Below are 17511 nucleotides of genomic sequence, written 5' to 3' on the forward strand. Positions count from 1 at the left end.
GCTTGGACATGACCTATGTAGTGCGTGCATTTTGCACACTAGGGAGATGCATGATAGCATGAGCGCGGGTTTGATCTACCTCATCCCCCAGGGAGGGGGTTTTTCCCGATGAGATTCGGCAGTGGCGACCCATCACCGTTCTCAACTCAGCCCACAAAATTCTTGCAAATGCTTTGAGTTTGAGAATTCAGCCACTACTTGAGAGCATTATACATGAGACTCAGATGGGCTTTGTCAAGGAGCGTAACGTCTTCACCTTTTGAGAGGCCGCCTGCGAGGAGAGGATCTTGTGGTGCTCCTTCTCGACTTCGAGAAGGCCTACGACAAAGTTGACTGGGACTTCTTGGAGCCTGGAGGGCACTTTGCGCAGGATGGGTTTTTCAGATGCATGGATCAAAGGGGTGTGTGCTCTCTACAGGTGTGCTCACAGTAAGGTGTTGCTGGTAGGAGGTCGAGGGGAACGCTTCATGCTTACATGCTCAATACGGCATGGCTGCCTTCTTGCCCCCTTGCTGTTTCTTTTCTACTTAGGGGCGATGAACGGATTTTTGGCCTCACAAGAGGTTGGTTTGCGTGGCCTACAGTTACCCATTCGGGGAGAGGAGCTTCTGGACGCTGAGTTTGCTGATGACTCAGATATATTTTGGGAGGGATGCAAGGCCAATTTGCATAGGTGTGAGCAGGCTCGGGAGGTGTTTTGTTGTGCACCCTGAGCGCTGATAACTGGCGAAAGACAGTTGCTTTCTGGGTTGGTCATGCTCCCATGCTTGACTGGATGCTGGAGAGTGCTTTCGTTGGATCCCTCTAGGGATGTCCGCGCGCTACTTGAGCTGCCAGGTTGGTTTGGACTTGTCACCAGAGCAGAAAACTGCCCCCCTCCTCCTAGCTATCAGGAGGAAGCTTTTACATTGGACCTTGGCGAGGCTTTCTTATGCTGGCAAGGCTATGGTGGCCAACCAGGTGCTCTTGGCCACTACTGGGTCTTCTTGAGCTCTTGTATCAGCCAGCTAGAGAGGCTGATCAGGAACTTTTTGTGGGCAAGGAGAGACACAGTTGGCTTGGGCCAAAGTCTCCTGGCAGATCATCACCTCACGTCGCTCTCCCTGATTACATTGAAACCCTTGCTGGAGGCCAATATTGCCATGTATGGGGTTTGACATCATGCCCAACATACCCCCAAAGACGGTTCGTGGCATGTACTGTTTGGTTTCCAGGCGCCTACCCAACCATGATTCGAAACATAGATCCACCCCCAAATTACCCAGGATGTACCGTGGTTGGTGGAAAAATTGATGCATAGCGTGGAAATTAACTCCGTGTCCATTCAAGCTAACATTTGGTGGCTGGCTGAAGTGGTAAAGCCTGTGGAATAGGCATCCTAACCACTTGTTCGTGGACAAAAGGCATTTGTCTTGGAGCCCCAACTGACACTGCAACATGCGAGTGCTCCTTGCTGTGCTATGGCGCATAAGGGACCTAGGCTTGAGCCTCAACGGGCTCTACTGGCTGAGTAAGTTGCCTTGCCTACTGTGACATTGGTGGAGCTTTCAAAAACTCTATAAACCTGGGGTTTTGCACCAATCGAGTGAACACATTCACAACAGCAACCAACCGTGTCTTGAATGCATCCTCGTCTAGTTGCCCAGTCATAAACCCTTGACCTTGTGAAGCATTCACATCAACAAAAGGTATAGACAGTGGTGGCCACGAACTCTCGCCAACCTCAAACATTGCAGGAATAGCCTGTCTGTCCTGTGAAGAGGATCCCACCCTCTTCTTTGGTGTCATTCACTCTGTCAGCCATAGTGTAATTCCAAGTTCTTGTGCTCTATGTCTTCGCCAAAAACCAACCAAGGCTCAATTCTTAACGAAGAAGTGATCCAGTCCCGGTAATGGAACCATGAACACGGCCCGTAGACGTGCTAAAGCGCGGTAGACTTTAGCTTTCACCCGATCTTTACACTAATAAACTTCACGAACTTCACGACATAGAGGAACTTTACGAATAAACATGTGACTGGAAAATTACACATCAAACAAACCATGGCTTGGGAGCTAGAGTGCTTCCAACAAGCAGTCAGTGACACCGCGTTGGCCCCAAAGGTTGGTGACCCTTTTGATATTTCTTTATTCAATTAAACTTTGGAGAAAAACTATAAATTCCTACTAGCTATCCCACTTTTATTGGGCTGAAAATGGCCTACTTTAGCCCAATTTGGGCAGCATAACCGTAGGAGGAGGCTTCACAGACAAATTCCCCATCACATAGGTGTCTTCCCCGGCGCATTAGAGCACTTTCCCAAACCTGGTGAGATATTAGAGCACGCTGAATTCTCTGTTTTTGGCCTCAAAAATGCACCTGAACGCCTGTATGGCGATCTTCTAGCTTCCCTGAAGCTTCTGGAGGTATTAGGGATCAGAAAAGGGTCAAAGCCCTAAACCTGCAAAAATACACAGCAGGCTCCATTTTGAGTGCCGGTCGCATCCGTAGCAAGCCCTTGAGTTCCTGCACTCGTAGGTCTATTTGTGTGATATCTCTCCAAATCAATCTGTACTTGCGGGGGATTAGCAATTAGCTAATCGAGTACCTGTGCAAGAGGCTCTTGCCTCGGCAATCGCGCATGAACCCACACACGTACATACAGATGAATAGCCCTTGAGTTGGGCATCATGATTTTGTATTCAAAAGGGGAGAGAGGTGCACGAGAGCGGAATCATCGTGCTACATAAGACAAGGGAGTAGGCAAGCTTTCCATCAAAGCTGTGAAACTTGCACTCACTACTCTCACACACACACACACACACACACACACACACACACTATAGGCACTTAATGAAGGAGAAGCAGCCCAAAATTAGCCTGCTTTCTCAAAATTTGGCGCCCCTAGCTGAGTTGCCTTGCGAAAGAACTCTGGTGCAGCCATGTGTCCAGTTTGCCTCTTTTGAGTTGATTTCCTAGTACCCACCAACTTATAAAGTGTTGCGTGGGGCCTAAACGACTATGAATTGAGCCTAGCCAACCTTTTACTGTTCGGATTTCAGTGTCGATTGGCCCACCAACCAACTCGCGACCTTGCCTTTACTGCTAGGGATGAAACTCTTGGCCGTCGATCGTTTCATACTGGCCATACCATGGCCGGCCATTTGTGACTTCAAGAAGAGGGTTCAAAAATTAAAATAAAAATCAAGGGAAAGAAACCAACAACTAAGGTTAGTGGTTGTCACAGCCTCGTGACATCTGACATCATGCAAAACAAGTTCTTGCCCATTATCAAGGGCCAAATGATTAGTGCCTATTCCATTAATCGTGCAAGCATGATTATTTCCAAGATAAACTATCATAACCACCTGCATCAAAAGTGGCAAAACACTCTTGAGATGGAGTCACATGAAAAGAGGCACTTGAGTCCACTATCCTAGATTGGGACAAGCCATCACTCATAGACAACAAAGCGTCAATGAAATCACCCTTGGTGGTCTGCATGTCCTGTGCAGGATAAACTTGGGCATCCATAGGAGACATAGTGGCACACAGAATATCATCTATGTCAGACAGTTCCTCAATCACCACATTGGAGGTTACATTGACCTTCTCCCTGTTCTTGGAACTATCAGATACATCCACCTTGTCATCCTTTTTCTTCTTTTTTTTTTTTTCGAGAAAAAGATCCTTCCATTAGTTACTGAAACTGCCCATAGGGCTACAACCACCTCTTCAAGAGAGGGCTACAACAACCAAGATGGGAGACTCATCAATGAAAAAACCAGCATATGTACAATGGGGCTAAATCAAGAAATGGGGGGAGGGGAAAGCCACACAGGTGGTCGGTAGTGCCATCGGAGTACACCCTGGACCATGGTGTGAAAAGGCCTAGGACGCCATAGTCGAAGGAAAGCCTCTCTGCGCTCCCGCATGCGGTCGGAGCTGCCCTGTAGTCCCTCAAGTTGTCCTCCGAGAGTATGGATCAGCTCTAGCCAAAAATTGCGAACAGTCTCTGCTGGTGGCATAGGGCGAGCCTCAAAGATGCAGAAGCAACGGGCCCGCCAGATGAACCAGAGTGTCAGGCCACTGATGAGCTCCCAACACTCCTCTCTCTCATTGCACCACTCCTGTGGAGTAAGATCTGTAGCAGGCTGGAGTGTAGGTTGCCTCTCCTGCATCACTATCATCCTGTTGGTGGAAGATAGCTCAAACTGAAGTGCCGGGCCCGTGAGGGTGGACCAAGCCGCTGCTCCCCAAGTGTACTATCGAGCCGTGGAGAGAGCAAGCATCAGCCGAAGAACACGTAGCCACACGTGCTGGGCCGAGGGACAGTCCCAAAGACAGTGGCGCTGACTCTCCACAAGATGGTCACAAGCTGCACATGCAGTCGAGAGACCACTATGCACTAACCAGCTCCCAACTGCTGTAGCTCTGTGTGCGACCAACCACTGAAACAAGGTGACTCGCCTCGTTGTCTGGAGTCCCACAACCTCTCCCAGAAGGCTGCCAAGAACTCAGCTGTGAGACCCTCCTCCTGCCAATGAGGTGCTGCAGCGGGGTGGGCCTCTCTCTGTGCTGCTAGTATATGACGTCCCAGTCGAACAGTGTACTGAAAGAACAGGACACCTGGGTGGTCTGCAGAGGAGAAGGGGTCCCTCCAGAGCCACTCACCAGGATCCCACTGTACTCGTGCCAGTGGACAACACTCCCAAGCCCACAGCCTCCACTGTCTAGTCTCAAGAGCTGCTGGGTCAGGATCTATGACACAAGTCCTCCCACAGATGCCCACTACTCGGATCCTCTGAAAACAACACTCTACCATGTGCGGGGCCTCTACTGCAACTCGCTGTAGGCGTCTCCCACCCTGAAGCTCGAAGAGGAGGGATGGAACAGTCTCTGAGCAGGCCCTGACTGAGATAAGAACCTCTAGTCGTCTGAAGGCTCCCATCCACCTGGGTGCTACTGGCTCAAGAGACGTAAGCCACTCAGCTGGAACTGCCTTTGAGATGTCCTGGCACATGCTCTGCACCCCTCTCATGCCCTGTAGCTGGAACCCCTGCACCTCCTCTGACAAGCCTGTGAACTCTAACCAGTCACCTAGAGAGCGCGCTGGACCCGCTGCCATGGGACCCCAGGAAACATGAGGCCGACTACCAACCAAGGCCTCTCTGAGTGCTAACCATGGGGTTCCAGACAAGGGGCTGCCGTAAGCACTCCTCCGTACAAGTAGGCTGTCTCTGCTCCAGGCCTTGCCGCAAGAGCTCCCAAGATCAAAGCAAACTCACAGCGAAGCGGTCCTCCAGTCTCCTGCTCAGACCAACTCTACGCATCTCTGTGAAGATCCATCTGGTCGAAGGTTGCCAGGGGCCTCCTGCATGAGGCACCCTAGCATGAAGCCACTGTAGCAAGAACTCCTTCCAGGGCTCCTCACCTGGAAGAAGTCCTCTGACGATGAACTTCCTAGGAAGGGCTCTGATCTGCTGTGTTGGCTCAATGATCCCAAGCCCTCCCTGTGAACAAGGAAGAGTGATGACCTGCCAAGCCACTATGGCTCGGGCTATCTGAGTGTCACGTCCTGACCAAAGGAAGTTCCTGATCAGCCTCTCTACGTGGCTGATACAAGAACTCGAGAAGATCCAACAAGAAGTGATGTACCACATAGTCGCCAACAACACCTGGTTGGCCACTACTACTCTCCCAGATAAAGAAAGTCGTGCTGAGCTCCAATGTAACAACTTTCTCCTGATAGACAGGAGAAGGGGAGCAATCTGCTGCTCGGGAGACAAGTCCAAACCAACCTAACAGCCCAAGTGCCGAACTGCAGTCCCTCGGGGAATCCACCTAAAACCCTCTCCTGGCATCCAATCGGGCACAGGAGCACTACCAACCGAGAAAGCCACTGTCTTTCTCTAGTTGATCAGTGCGCCCGATGCACAACAGAAGGTCTCCAAAGCCTGCACACACCTGTGAAGGTTGGCCTCCTGGCCATCTAAGTACAAGGCTGAGTCGTCGGCAAACTCAGCGTCCAGTAGCTCATCTCCCCGAAGAGGGAGTGCTAAGCCCCGTAGACCAACCTGCTGTGACACCAGAAACCTGCTCATCGCGTCCGCATAGAACAGAAAGAGGAAGGGGGCAAGAGGACAGCCCTGTCTGACCAAGCATGTGAGCTTGAAGCGATCACCTCTACCTCCTGCCAAAAGTACCTGACTGTGAGCCTATCTGTACAAAGCTGACACCCCTCTGATCCAAGCATCTGAGAAGCCCATCCTGCGTAGAGTGCCCTCTAGAAAGTCCCAGTCAACTCTGTCGTATGCCTTCTCAAAATCGAGAAGAAGAATCACTAGGTCCTCACCACGGAGCCGTGCAAGGGCAAAAGCCTCCCAAAAAGTAAAGATGTTGTCAAGGATACTGCGTTCCTTGACAGAACCTGTCTGAGTCCCATGTATAAGGCTCTCTAGAAGTGGCTGAATCCTGAAACTCAGAGCCTTGGCAAGAATTTTGTAGGCTGAGTTGAGGATGGTGATGGGGCGCCACTGTCGAATCTCATCCAAGGAGCCACCCTCCTTGGGAATGAGGTAGATCAGGCCCTCACTCATGTTGTCAGGCATCACTCCTGTGTGCAAAATGTACTGAAAAGCACTACAGAGATCTGGGCCAAGCAGGTCCTAGTACTCCAAGAAAAATTGGGAGTCAGCCCATCCTCACCTGGACAGCTACTACGGGGGAGGGCCCTAAGAGCCGTGTGCAGCTCCTCAAGCTGAAGTGGCAACTCAAGCCTCTGACGCATCTCTTCAGCCACAAGACAAGGCATCTGTGCCCAAACTTGCTCCCTGCATGCATCCTGACGCTCTGACTGGGGCTCTGCAGCCAGTAACTCACGGTAAAAGTCAATAGCAATTGCACCCATATCCTGGGGCTCAGAAGCAACTGACCCGTCGGGCCTCCTCAAGTGACTGACCTTGGCATGCGAATGCCGAGGTCCCACTGCGTCAAAGAAAGCACGAGTCACTCTGTCGCCCACCTGGGTCCACTGAGATGCCTGTCGGTGCAAAGCAAACTCATGTCGCCTCTCCTCTATGCTAACAAGCTCCTGTCGAGCCTGCTGCAGTTGCTCCTCCAACCAAGGACTGTCTGGATGTTGCTCCTGTATCCTCTGTAACGAAGCAATGCCCCGTGTAAGATGCTGCTCCTCCTCTTCGCTGCAGCCCGGCGAGCTAGAGACTCCTGGAGAAAGAAACGACTAATCTGAGCTAGGCCTGAGGCCACTCTGTCAGCTGGAGAATCCTGCCTGTCCAAAGAGCCTCTACCCGCTCTCTGAGTGCTGAATCCAACAAGACCCTCTCTGGGATGCGAAGCATCGTGCTCCCACTCCTCTGCCTGTCTGCCACTGTGAGGATCACTGGTGCATGGTCCGAGAAGGAAGTTTCTGCCAGAATGGCCACGTCCCTCCCGAGTCACTGAAATGGTCACTAGTGTAGAAGCGATCTATCCGCGATAAATTCACTCCTCCCACTCTGCGGTCCGAACGAGAGAAGGCAAGGCTGTCTGGGGGCCTCACAAAACCAGAGTGCTGCCAAACATCCGAGACCCTCAGCGTCATACAAAACCTCTCCCAAGCTGGCAGCTCAACTCTATGCACAGTAGCATGGCTACCACCAATCCTGTCAGAAGGGTCCTTCAACATGTTGAAGTCCCCTCCTATGTACCAGTGTTCTGCCTGCAGCAGAGACTCAACTATCTGTGACCAAAACTCTGCTCGAGCACTCGCCACATTGGGCGCATAGATGTTCAGGAAGCCCACTAGGCAACCCTGAACCTGCATAGTAATCCACTGAGCCCTGCCTGGCACAATAATCCCTCTGCCCACAATGGCCTGTTGCAAAGAGTCCGCAATAGTCATACATACCCCACCCTGGATGCCTCTAGGCCCAAAAGCAGCTGACCAAAAAGTTTCATATCGTTCACGCAAGAGCTGACCACAACGTCTAATGTGGCTCTCACACAGATGGTGCTCCTGAAGCATAAGGAGATCAATCTCTCCTCCCACAAGGCAGCGCTGAAGCTCCTGACACAGTCGGCCTCGCTGATGCTGAAACTGGGGCCCACCTAGTCCCTGCACGTTCCATGAGATGATTCTCATGGGGAGCTAGAGAGAACAGATGCTGCCGCAGCAGCTAGACGGGCTATCTTCGAGGCTGGCTTGGATGGGGAGTAATCCGCATTCGAGCGTCCTCTAGATAGGCGTGACTGCAACGAGCACCTGGCCCAAGCCCAAGTAGAGCGAGCCGTACGTAAAGCAACATCCTGTGTCCAGGAGTCCTCATGAATGTATGCATAGCATGGCAAGCATTGTGTATCGGCAAAGAAGTAAACCACAATGTGTCTACATCCTGCTGAATCTGGAGGTGTCACCGCAAACTTGGCCAATGGCCACAAAGTCTGAAGCATGTCTGTAACTCCTAGTTCTCCCATGTGGTGAGAGAACTCTAGGACCTATGTGTGCAACCATCCCAACATTGAGTCGAGAGTCCACTCTGTCTGGTCCCTGCCGCAAAGGGGAAAGGAGAAGCCAACTGTTGAGTCCAAGGCCTCTGTCCCCCTAGCTGCAAGGAACAGAACGTGGACCCTGAAGCAGGCTGCCTCATGGTCTACTGAGGGGTCGCCGAGAAAACGAGTGAAGTCGTAGTCGAAGAATTCCCATCGGCGCCGGATGTCAATGCTCGTCAGACCACGAGGGATAGCTGCAAGGGGAGACGTCTGTACCTGTAGAGGGGGCCGCAAGAAAGGCTGACCCTCTCTCGCCAAGCGACTCGTGGCAAAGGCGCTGCCAAGAGATCTCCTAGCAGCCGGAGAAGGCCCTGTCCCCTGGGTCGACTGTGGAACTGAAGCGGGAGGGGGGGGGGGGGGGGGGGGGAGAAGGAGCAGGGGGGAGCGGTGGAGAAAAGGGGCGGGGGGGAGCGGCAGAGGAAGAGGGGCGTGGGGAAGAGGCGGCGGGAGAAGGAGGCGGGGAGGAGGATGAGGAAGAGGGGGAGAACATTGGGGGGGGAGGGGATGTCGAGGGTGCAGTTGGGGTGGGGGCTGGAGCAGGGACCTCATCCTGCTCAAGAGGACCAAACCGGTTCCCCATGGGAACCCACTGCTGCTGAGTAGGCGCTCGAGGACCACTCTGAGTGCCAGGCTGTCGCAATGGCCCCTGTCGTCGTCGACCACTGACCTGCTGCCATCCCTCCTCTGTTGGAGCCCCAGTCTAAGACGGTGGTTCTGCATGTGTGCACTGTGTCTCTGCCTGTGTCTGCTGGCCAGCCCTTGTAGGCTGGGGCTGAGGCTGTGGTGTAGGTTGAGGCCTCCTCCATGGACAGGCCTTCGCTAGATGGCCCATCTGTCGACAAATGAAGCACTGGTTCGGGAGGCCCGAATACTCCACACTCTGTCTAAACCAACCCCCACTCACTGAATAACCTTCGGGAGCGTGTGAGTGTCTCTGACCAAAACGCGAACTGAGGGAATGCCAGCCGCCTTGGTAGCTACTGAGGCTGCCGTGCGAGGTGTCTCTGGGACCGTCCCAATGGCTGAGCCGATCCTGGACAAAAGGGGTAAGTACTCCCTCCGCAAACCCGGAAAGTAGACGAGATGGGGATGTCTGCCTCCTCTACTAGAACATCCGAAGCAGGGTCGAAACCATGTCTCCACTGTCAAAAGTGGGCTCGTGCTGCTCGAATGGTCAACGGACTCATGGCGATGACCTTGGACACCATCTCGGAGGTCTCAAACTCGATCTGATAGTAACCTCGTTTGAGTATCTGTACGTCCAAGATCTTGCCCACCTCTGCGAGAAGGTTGGCCTGGAGAAGGTCACGTAGCTCTCCTCTGCTAGGTCGGGTGCCGAGAATCTTGCAGATGGCAGAAGTCGCCTGCAAGCGCTCTACCTCTGCGGCTAGGCTCGCTTTCTCTGTCGGCAAAAGAGCAAGTCGAATGGTGGGCTCAGCGGGGTTGGGCAAGGGGGCTTCGGACGAGTCCCTCTGTGGCGGAGTTGGAGCCTCCATCTGTGTCTACTGCTGTGGCGAAGAAGCGGGCGGTGAAGAGGCTCTGCAACCGAGCGCGCCGAGCACGTCCAAAGAAGAAGTCTGCCAGAGCCAAATGCAGGAATCTTCGGGAAAGAAGAAGATGGGAGGGGAGAGCGGATAAGGTGGGCAAAGTGAGGGGTCACAAGAGGCAGCGGGGGGGGAAGGGGGGCAGCGGGCGGGAACGCGCAGCAGGGGGACGGGCGGGCTGGGCTACCGCGCGTAAGGGCAGGCGAGGGCGGGAGGCAGCGTGAGCGCAGCGACGGCAGCGAGGATAGGTAGGGGTAGGGGCGGGGGCGGGAGGCAGCGCAAGGGCACGCAGGGGCGGGGGGCAGCGCGAGGGCAGGCGGGGGGAGGGGGGGGGCAGCACGAGGGCAGCAAGGGGGGGGGCGTTCAGCAGTAGTGAGCAGCAGGGTCCTCTCTCGGGAGCTTTATGATCATTCTTTTTCTTCTTGTCACCCCCATTCTTTTTCCTTTCTTGCTCTATCTTAAAGTACTTGCGGTCTGGCTTCTTATGGCCTTTCTGATCACATTGGTAACAAGTGACATCAAATTGCTTTCCCTTGGTCTTGCTCCTGTTCCTTTGACCAAAATAAGCATTCCTATCATCTGTGTGCCTCTAACCATGTGAGCGGAGGCATTGGTCTCACTACTTGCCTTCTGTCTAATTTCCTCATTGAGGATAGAACCTCTTATTCCATCAAAGATAAGGTTTGGGTTACTAGACAATGAGACCACCAGGCCTCCCAAGAATCATGCAAGGTTATAAGCAAGAAAATGGCCTTTTAACTAACCAGAATCATGTAGCTGGAAAAGAATAGCTGTAAAAGTACCAATGCGCTCGGTTGCAGATTTTGCAGTATCCAATTGCATATGCATCAATGTACTCATCAAATGCACCTTGTTCACTGCCGTCCTGCTTTCATACGTGGCCTTCAGCTTTTCCCACACAGCATAGGCAATGTCAAGACCCTTAAGGTCTACCAAAATTTCATCCGCAATAGCTATCTTTATAGACGTAATAGCCCACTTGTTTAAATTAAGCCACGCCTCATTTGTCATAGCTGCAGGCTTTGCATCTTGCAGTGCACCATCGCAATCTTTCAAGAAAAGAATGCCCTGCATTCTCTCTTTCCATAAATAATCTAGTGCCCTCGAATCTTTTGATTTCAAAGAGATTCTTCACGTTTGAAGAGGAGAAGGCTATATTTTCACTTTTGTGCACAAAAAACAGAAAATTGAATTTCTGCAAAAAAATTCAAAAAATAGTAATTTGTTGAAATTTCAATGATTTTTGTAAAATTTTTGCAAAAATAAGTGCAGATAGGTAATATAACACTTTTAGAATCTCCTCTTCGAATTTCGTGAAAAAAATTACAGTACTTTGATTTTCAAATTTCTCGCTTAAAAAATTTGGGGGATTTTCACAATTTCACGGTGCAAACCACAAATTGATACATAGGGCAGCTATGTACATCAAAACGCGCAATTTTCATTGCTGAATTTGACCTAGAAATGTTGAAATTTGTCCAAAATCGAACCAAAAACACCTTCCGTTCACAAATTTCCAGCAACTTCTATAATTCTCTTACATAGAAAGCATGCTCCCACTTGAGAGTAAAGAATACGCAGAGGTGCAATCTTTGAAATGTACTTGCTGTGAGAGAAAAGAACTTTAGTAAGATGGTCGGAGAGGAAACTTGCTTGCCGGAGAGACGTTGCGGGTTGAAAAGTTTCTAAAATGGGAGAGAGAGCTTCTCGAGGGTGTAGGATTGAAATACTCAGCTTCTTGAGAAGAACTCCTTTGGAGGAGTTTGTACGAAGCTTTGATACTTGTTGAAAGAGGAGGTTCGCGAACCCAGATTGAGTGAGAGCAAGCAAGCATGTGTGCGTGTAGATTAGAGGCAGATGCTGAGAGAGAGGTAGTGCAAGGAGAAACGTTGGAAAAGAGAGAGAGAGAGAGAGAGAGAGAGAGAGAGAGAGAGAGAGAGAGAGAGAGAGAGAATTTTGGAAGTCCAAAAACTTTAGTGATGAGACTTTTTAATTAAAATGGGCCATTTGGCCACTTGGACAAAGTGAAATAAAAAATAGTCCAAGTGGCCCAATGGCCAATAAATGAAGTATAATGCCTATACATGCCCAAAATGGTGGGCTAAAAATATATAGAAAATATATATGTGAAGCTCTCAAGCAGAGTTCACGTTGGAAATGGTCTGGAGGCGACATCTGGGCATTTACCCCAACAATCACTCTTGCCTACTAATCAAAATGCAATGCAATTGAAGGTTGCATAAAATGGCCTACAAAAGGTCTCAAATTATATCGGTGAGATTGATTGCCTAGGAGTGGCTATCACAAGCTTTGGATCGTAAAGCAAGACATCCACAAGACTGCCTTTAAGACTAAGCATGTCCATTATGACTTCGTTGTCATGCCGTTTGGTCTTACTAGTGGACCTGCTACATTCATTGGTATTCTTCGTCGACCTAGCAAAGGTAATTGAGATAAGAGAGTGGTCGATGCTTGAAATTGCAAATAATGTTACATCGTTTATTGGTTTGTTTCAAGCATACATTCTCACATAAAGAAATTTTCACAAATTTCCGCACCATTGTTTGACATCTTAGAAGGAGTCAAGACTCACCGTAAGCATGTGGTCTTTGAATGACACAACTAAGAGTGCTTTTGAAGCGCTCAAGGCCATAGAGGCACTCCATTTAGCTCTAGCCTCTTGGGATGATCCCTTTGCGGTTTCCAGATGCAAGCAACATTGCCATTGGTGTAGTGTGCATCAGATGAGCATCCGGAGCCATTTCTCTCTTGCAAATTGAGTAGCGTGAAAAGATTTGCTTTGTCTATGATAAAGAACTTCATATGTCATACATGCACTCAAGCATTGAAAGCATTTTCTATATGGTCATCAGTTCATTGTACACATTGATTATCAAGCACTTGAATGGCTTCAATCTATGCCTAGTGCACATTGGAGTGATAGACAAGCACAATGGGCTCAATTCTTCAAATAATTTGGTGGAATGATCGAATATGTGCCTAGCCATGCTAATCTTGTTGCCAATGCATTAGTAAGAAGGGTCAAATTCTCTCTCTTGGATGTAGCTCCTCCTCTCTATCCATTGAAGGTGTTAGTTATGATAATCTGAAAAATAACTATGTGGATTGCACCCACACCACCACTCACCCGTTGTTGCTGTCGCTCTCCCTTTCTCAGCCAACGCCACTTGCTACTGCTCGTCTGCACGAACCCCCCCCCCCCAAAACCCACATACACACACACTTTTTTTTGTGTGTAAATCTTTGGGATTAATTTACTAGTGGGAAACCTCAAGGCGAGGAAATCCCACAAAAATGAACAGATACAAAAGTGTGAACACAGAAGTGTTCATCTGCCAAAGCGGGCTAAAAGCATTCATAGGAAAGCCGATGCATGTTTCTCTGGCGATGCTTGGTTGGAGTTCTTCTACCAGAGAGACATGCATCGGCTTTCCTATGAATCGGCGCTTCTCTGGCGATGCATCAAGGATCCCTGAAGACGAACTGCAAGCATACAAGAAATAAACGATATTGGCTAATCTAGGACCAAACCCAAGACAACGCATCGTGGCTGCAATGTAGTCCCACTGCACAGTATCAAAAGCCTTTTCAATATCAACCTGCATGACAAGCACATCCTGTGTTAGGTGCAGCGGAAGTGAATGTTGAACTTTGCTCAAGATGAGTGCTCCGAACTGTGCTCAAGGGTTTCTTTTACTTACGGAAGGGAGAGCCTTCCGTTCCTTTAGTGAGAGAGTGCAATGGACACAAACAAAGTGGTGAACACTTTGAATGAAGGTGCTGAGACTGATAGATAGAGAGAGAAGAATACGACACCAGAATGTTGTCAAAACCCTCCTCTGAAGGCCCCACTGTCTATGGCGAGAGCGGTCTACTATTGATTGCACAAATCTCTACAATGCTTGGGCTTGCTGACGATGTTGACGACGATGAGGACAACGACGAGACGGGCTGAAATCTGCAAATCTTTATCTGCTGAATTCTGACTCTATGTCGATGACGACGATGCAACGACGACGCACTGAAAATGCAGATGCTGAAATCTGCGTTTTTCCGGGCTGAATCTGCAAACTTCAATGGATCTGATCGTGCGGCGAGGATCTGTTGCGGGAAGGTGAGATCTGCAAGGTTCGGGACTTGTTCTGCGGAGTCTATGTGTTGAAAACTGAAAGCGATGGTTCTAGGGCTGAATCTGTCGCGATGGAATTGCAAAACGCTGAGGATGATCTGCAAACCAAAAACTCTAGGCTGAATGCTGCTTCCTGCGGTGGAAATTTGCTAACGCTGGGAATCTGCTGTCTTCTGGGGAATCTGCTAATGCTAGGGCTGATCTGCTGTCTACCTTCGCCGGGAATCTGCAAGTGCAAAAACGCTGGCTGATCTGATGCAATAACACTAGGCCTTATGGTGAGTGAAAACGCTAGAGTCCTGCGGGGGGGGGGGGGGTCTTGCTGAGAAGTTGCCTGATGAACACCGGGTTCCTGCTGCCTCTTCTGCCAGAAATGCTAGCGCTAGGGATTGCTTATATATTAACTTAGTCAAATTGCCCTACCCAGTTCCCAACAAAAGTCAACTAAAAATAATAAGTGAAAATTGGCTAAAATAGAAAAAATAGGTCTATGCACTGTAAAAATGCTCCTGATGGGTTCTGATTGAAATCTGATGGTCATGCTGTGTGCAACCAAATGATATGCATCTAATCTAGGTGTCTGGACATGCACGGTCTGCGAACAGACTCACAAAAGTGCCAGATCACTTCCTATTCTAGACTGACTTGACTGAACTGAACCCTGGTCATGCTCTAGCTTGTCGACAGACACATAGGGTTGGATGTGTCACGTGACGTCCTGCTGCGTGTACTTTGCGTATTCCATGCCAATCAGCACATTAGCCAAGTTGTCATTAATTTGCCGACGTGGTATGAAACCATATTGAGCTTGATGTATTCCTGCAAAAAGGTGATCCTTAATTCTGTTCACCAACAACTTAGCCAATACCTTATACACGATAGGCATCAACATAATTGGTCTCCAATGCGAGAAATGCTCACCAAGTGCCTGCTTGGGCAACAATTTAAGCAGACACTCTTTCCAAGAAATTGGCAAATCTTGTTTTTCCCATGCTGCATTCATCATGAAAAGCAAGGGCTCTTTCAAAGTCTCCCAACTAGAGAGAAAAAACTCCATAGTAAGCCCATCTCAGCCAGGAGATCGCCAGCGCCCCAATGAAAGCAACACACTGTGCAATTCATAATCACTGAAAGGTTCCTCAAGGGAAAGTGCATCTTGATAAGAAATGGTCGGGCGTACATGAGAGAGCAGCAACCGTCGAGCTTGATGCACCGTTGACGATTCTTGAGGAGCAGCAGCAAAAACCACTTTCTCGACTACCGACCACATCTTTGTGCTTCATTGTCTGATTGATGGAGCGAAGGCACGGAAGAGGAGGCTCTACTGCCCAGGTGGACTATCAAATCCCATTGCTAGCACCGTTGGTGTGAAGCAAGGCTGCCCCCTATTCCCGACTCTCTTTTGCCTCTACATAGATATCCAACTACATTCTACAGGCAGGGAAGGAGGGATCCGATTTGGTAGGTACACTAGTCCATATTATGCTTTATGCTGATGACATTATTTTGGTTTCTGAGACACAGGAGGGTTTACAGATCCACCTACGAGCTCTGGATGCTTTTTGCACATAAAGAGGGCTCATAGTGAACCCAGCATGTATTCATATATCATTCACTAATCAATGGTGCAAATTTCATTTGACTCTTGATTTGTGATTCGTCAGTCAACAAAACCACTGCATCTATGCAAATCATCATTCCTTATTATCAACACGTCAGGGGTTGTAATTTCTTTTTGACCTTTCTGTGTATGCCCTTTGTGAATATTTCAGGCAGCTGCATCGATTGCAAGTGGTAGAAGGATTTTGTTCCAATTTGATAAAGCAGCTTTTTTATTCAAGTTTCTTCCTTTCAAAGTTCCATATCCCGTGCCCTTCCGCTTACTTGGTGATGAAGCAAAAGGCTGGCTGGAAACTACCTATCTTTCCCCTTCTGGAGATATTCGTATTTCAAAAGGGAACAAGGTGTTTTTTGAATGTTCACAAAACTTCAGATTTGTGGATGCATACATGAGTTCTAATTTTGTGGCTTACAAGTGACTGTTGGTGTGATTGAAGACAGGGCACTACATTTGTTCTCCAGAAAAAGGTTGATGGACGGCAGCGCTTGTTACAAGCAATCTCGTCGGGACAAGATGTTCAGCGGGTAATTGTACTGCTCAATGTTTTCATCAATGAATGGTTTACTGCATTGCAGACTATGCACTTGCTTAAGCATCAAGGGTTTTTTTCTTAAGCAACTTTTATACCATATTTATTCTTTTGGAATAAGAGGATCATACAGAATTATGCTTGGCATGTTTTTGGCATTGACCGGTATCTCATCCTTCTGGATTGTTTGGCGGTGGAATGATTGCATTTAGGTTCACTGCTGTCGTAATCATAGACAGCCACCTTGCAAGGTCAAGTTAATGGGCTTTATTCTATCAACACATCCATATTGCGTGATGACATATTATGTGTGGGGGCTTGCTGTCGAGTGAAGGGAATTCCTCAAAACACTTCGAGCTTTAACCTGTAGCAACCTCCGTCTTAAGATATAGGGCCAACTTCCTTTGACTCAAGAGGTTTCCTAGTGATATTAGATCATTATAAAGCATTGGATGCTTATTGCATTGTTTTGCGTACCTCCATTTTTTTTGTCCAACTCATCTGTCTCTGGTCTCCCAACTTCCTTTGACTTGAGAGGTTTCCTAGTGATATTAGATCATTATAAAGCATTGGATGCTTGTTACATTGTTTTGCGTACCTCCATTTTTTTGTCCAACTCATCTGTCTCTGGTCTCTTGATTTTATCATCTCTTTGAGTGTTGGCTGTTCTATGAACAAAGGGTGTAACTTGAGACTTGGAGGTTGTCTACTATTGTGCCTATCTTCAAGGCAGGTGATCCTACAGAGCCTGGGACTACCACGCTATTATGGTTGGACACACATTGGCATGGTTGTATGCATCCATTCTTGAGCAACACTTGGGTAATTGGGCAGAGGGTGAGGGTGTATGAGCAAAGGGTCAGGCTGGTTTCAGGAGGGGTTTCTCTACTCTTGATCATATTCTGACACTCAGAGCCATCATTGAGGAGGGTAGGTCACATGGCAAATGGATTTATTGTAGCTTTGTGGATTTCCACAAAGCATTTGACATGGTAGCGAGAGCTCGATTGATGCGCAGACTACAGGAGATGGGGGTGCCCATAGAGTTGATTTGGGGGATTATGGCTCTGTACAGATCAGTGATGGGACATGTACGCACTTCGGAAGGGGTATCTG

General features: G+C 49.1%; 1 protein-coding gene across 1 annotated transcript in view; it reads left to right on the plus strand.

Moving 5' to 3' along the window:
* LOC147436581 (Plastid-lipid associated protein PAP / fibrillin family protein) overlaps positions 1-17511 on the plus strand; it is a 138748-nt gene that overhangs the window by 24753 nt on the left and 96484 nt on the right. The window contains exons 5-6 of the mRNA XM_086489452.1: positions 16018-16209; positions 16307-16390. Coding sequence (XP_086345578.1) covers positions 16018-16209; positions 16307-16390 — 276 coding nt within the window. The remainder of the gene's footprint in view (positions 1-16017; positions 16210-16306; positions 16391-17511) is intronic.

The sequence above is a fragment of the Adiantum capillus-veneris genome, chromosome 18, assembly GCF_014529385.1.
Source record: "Adiantum capillus-veneris isolate H3 chromosome 18, ASM1452938v2, whole genome shotgun sequence".
Classification (NCBI taxonomy): Eukaryota; Viridiplantae; Streptophyta; class Polypodiopsida; order Polypodiales; family Pteridaceae; genus Adiantum; species Adiantum capillus-veneris.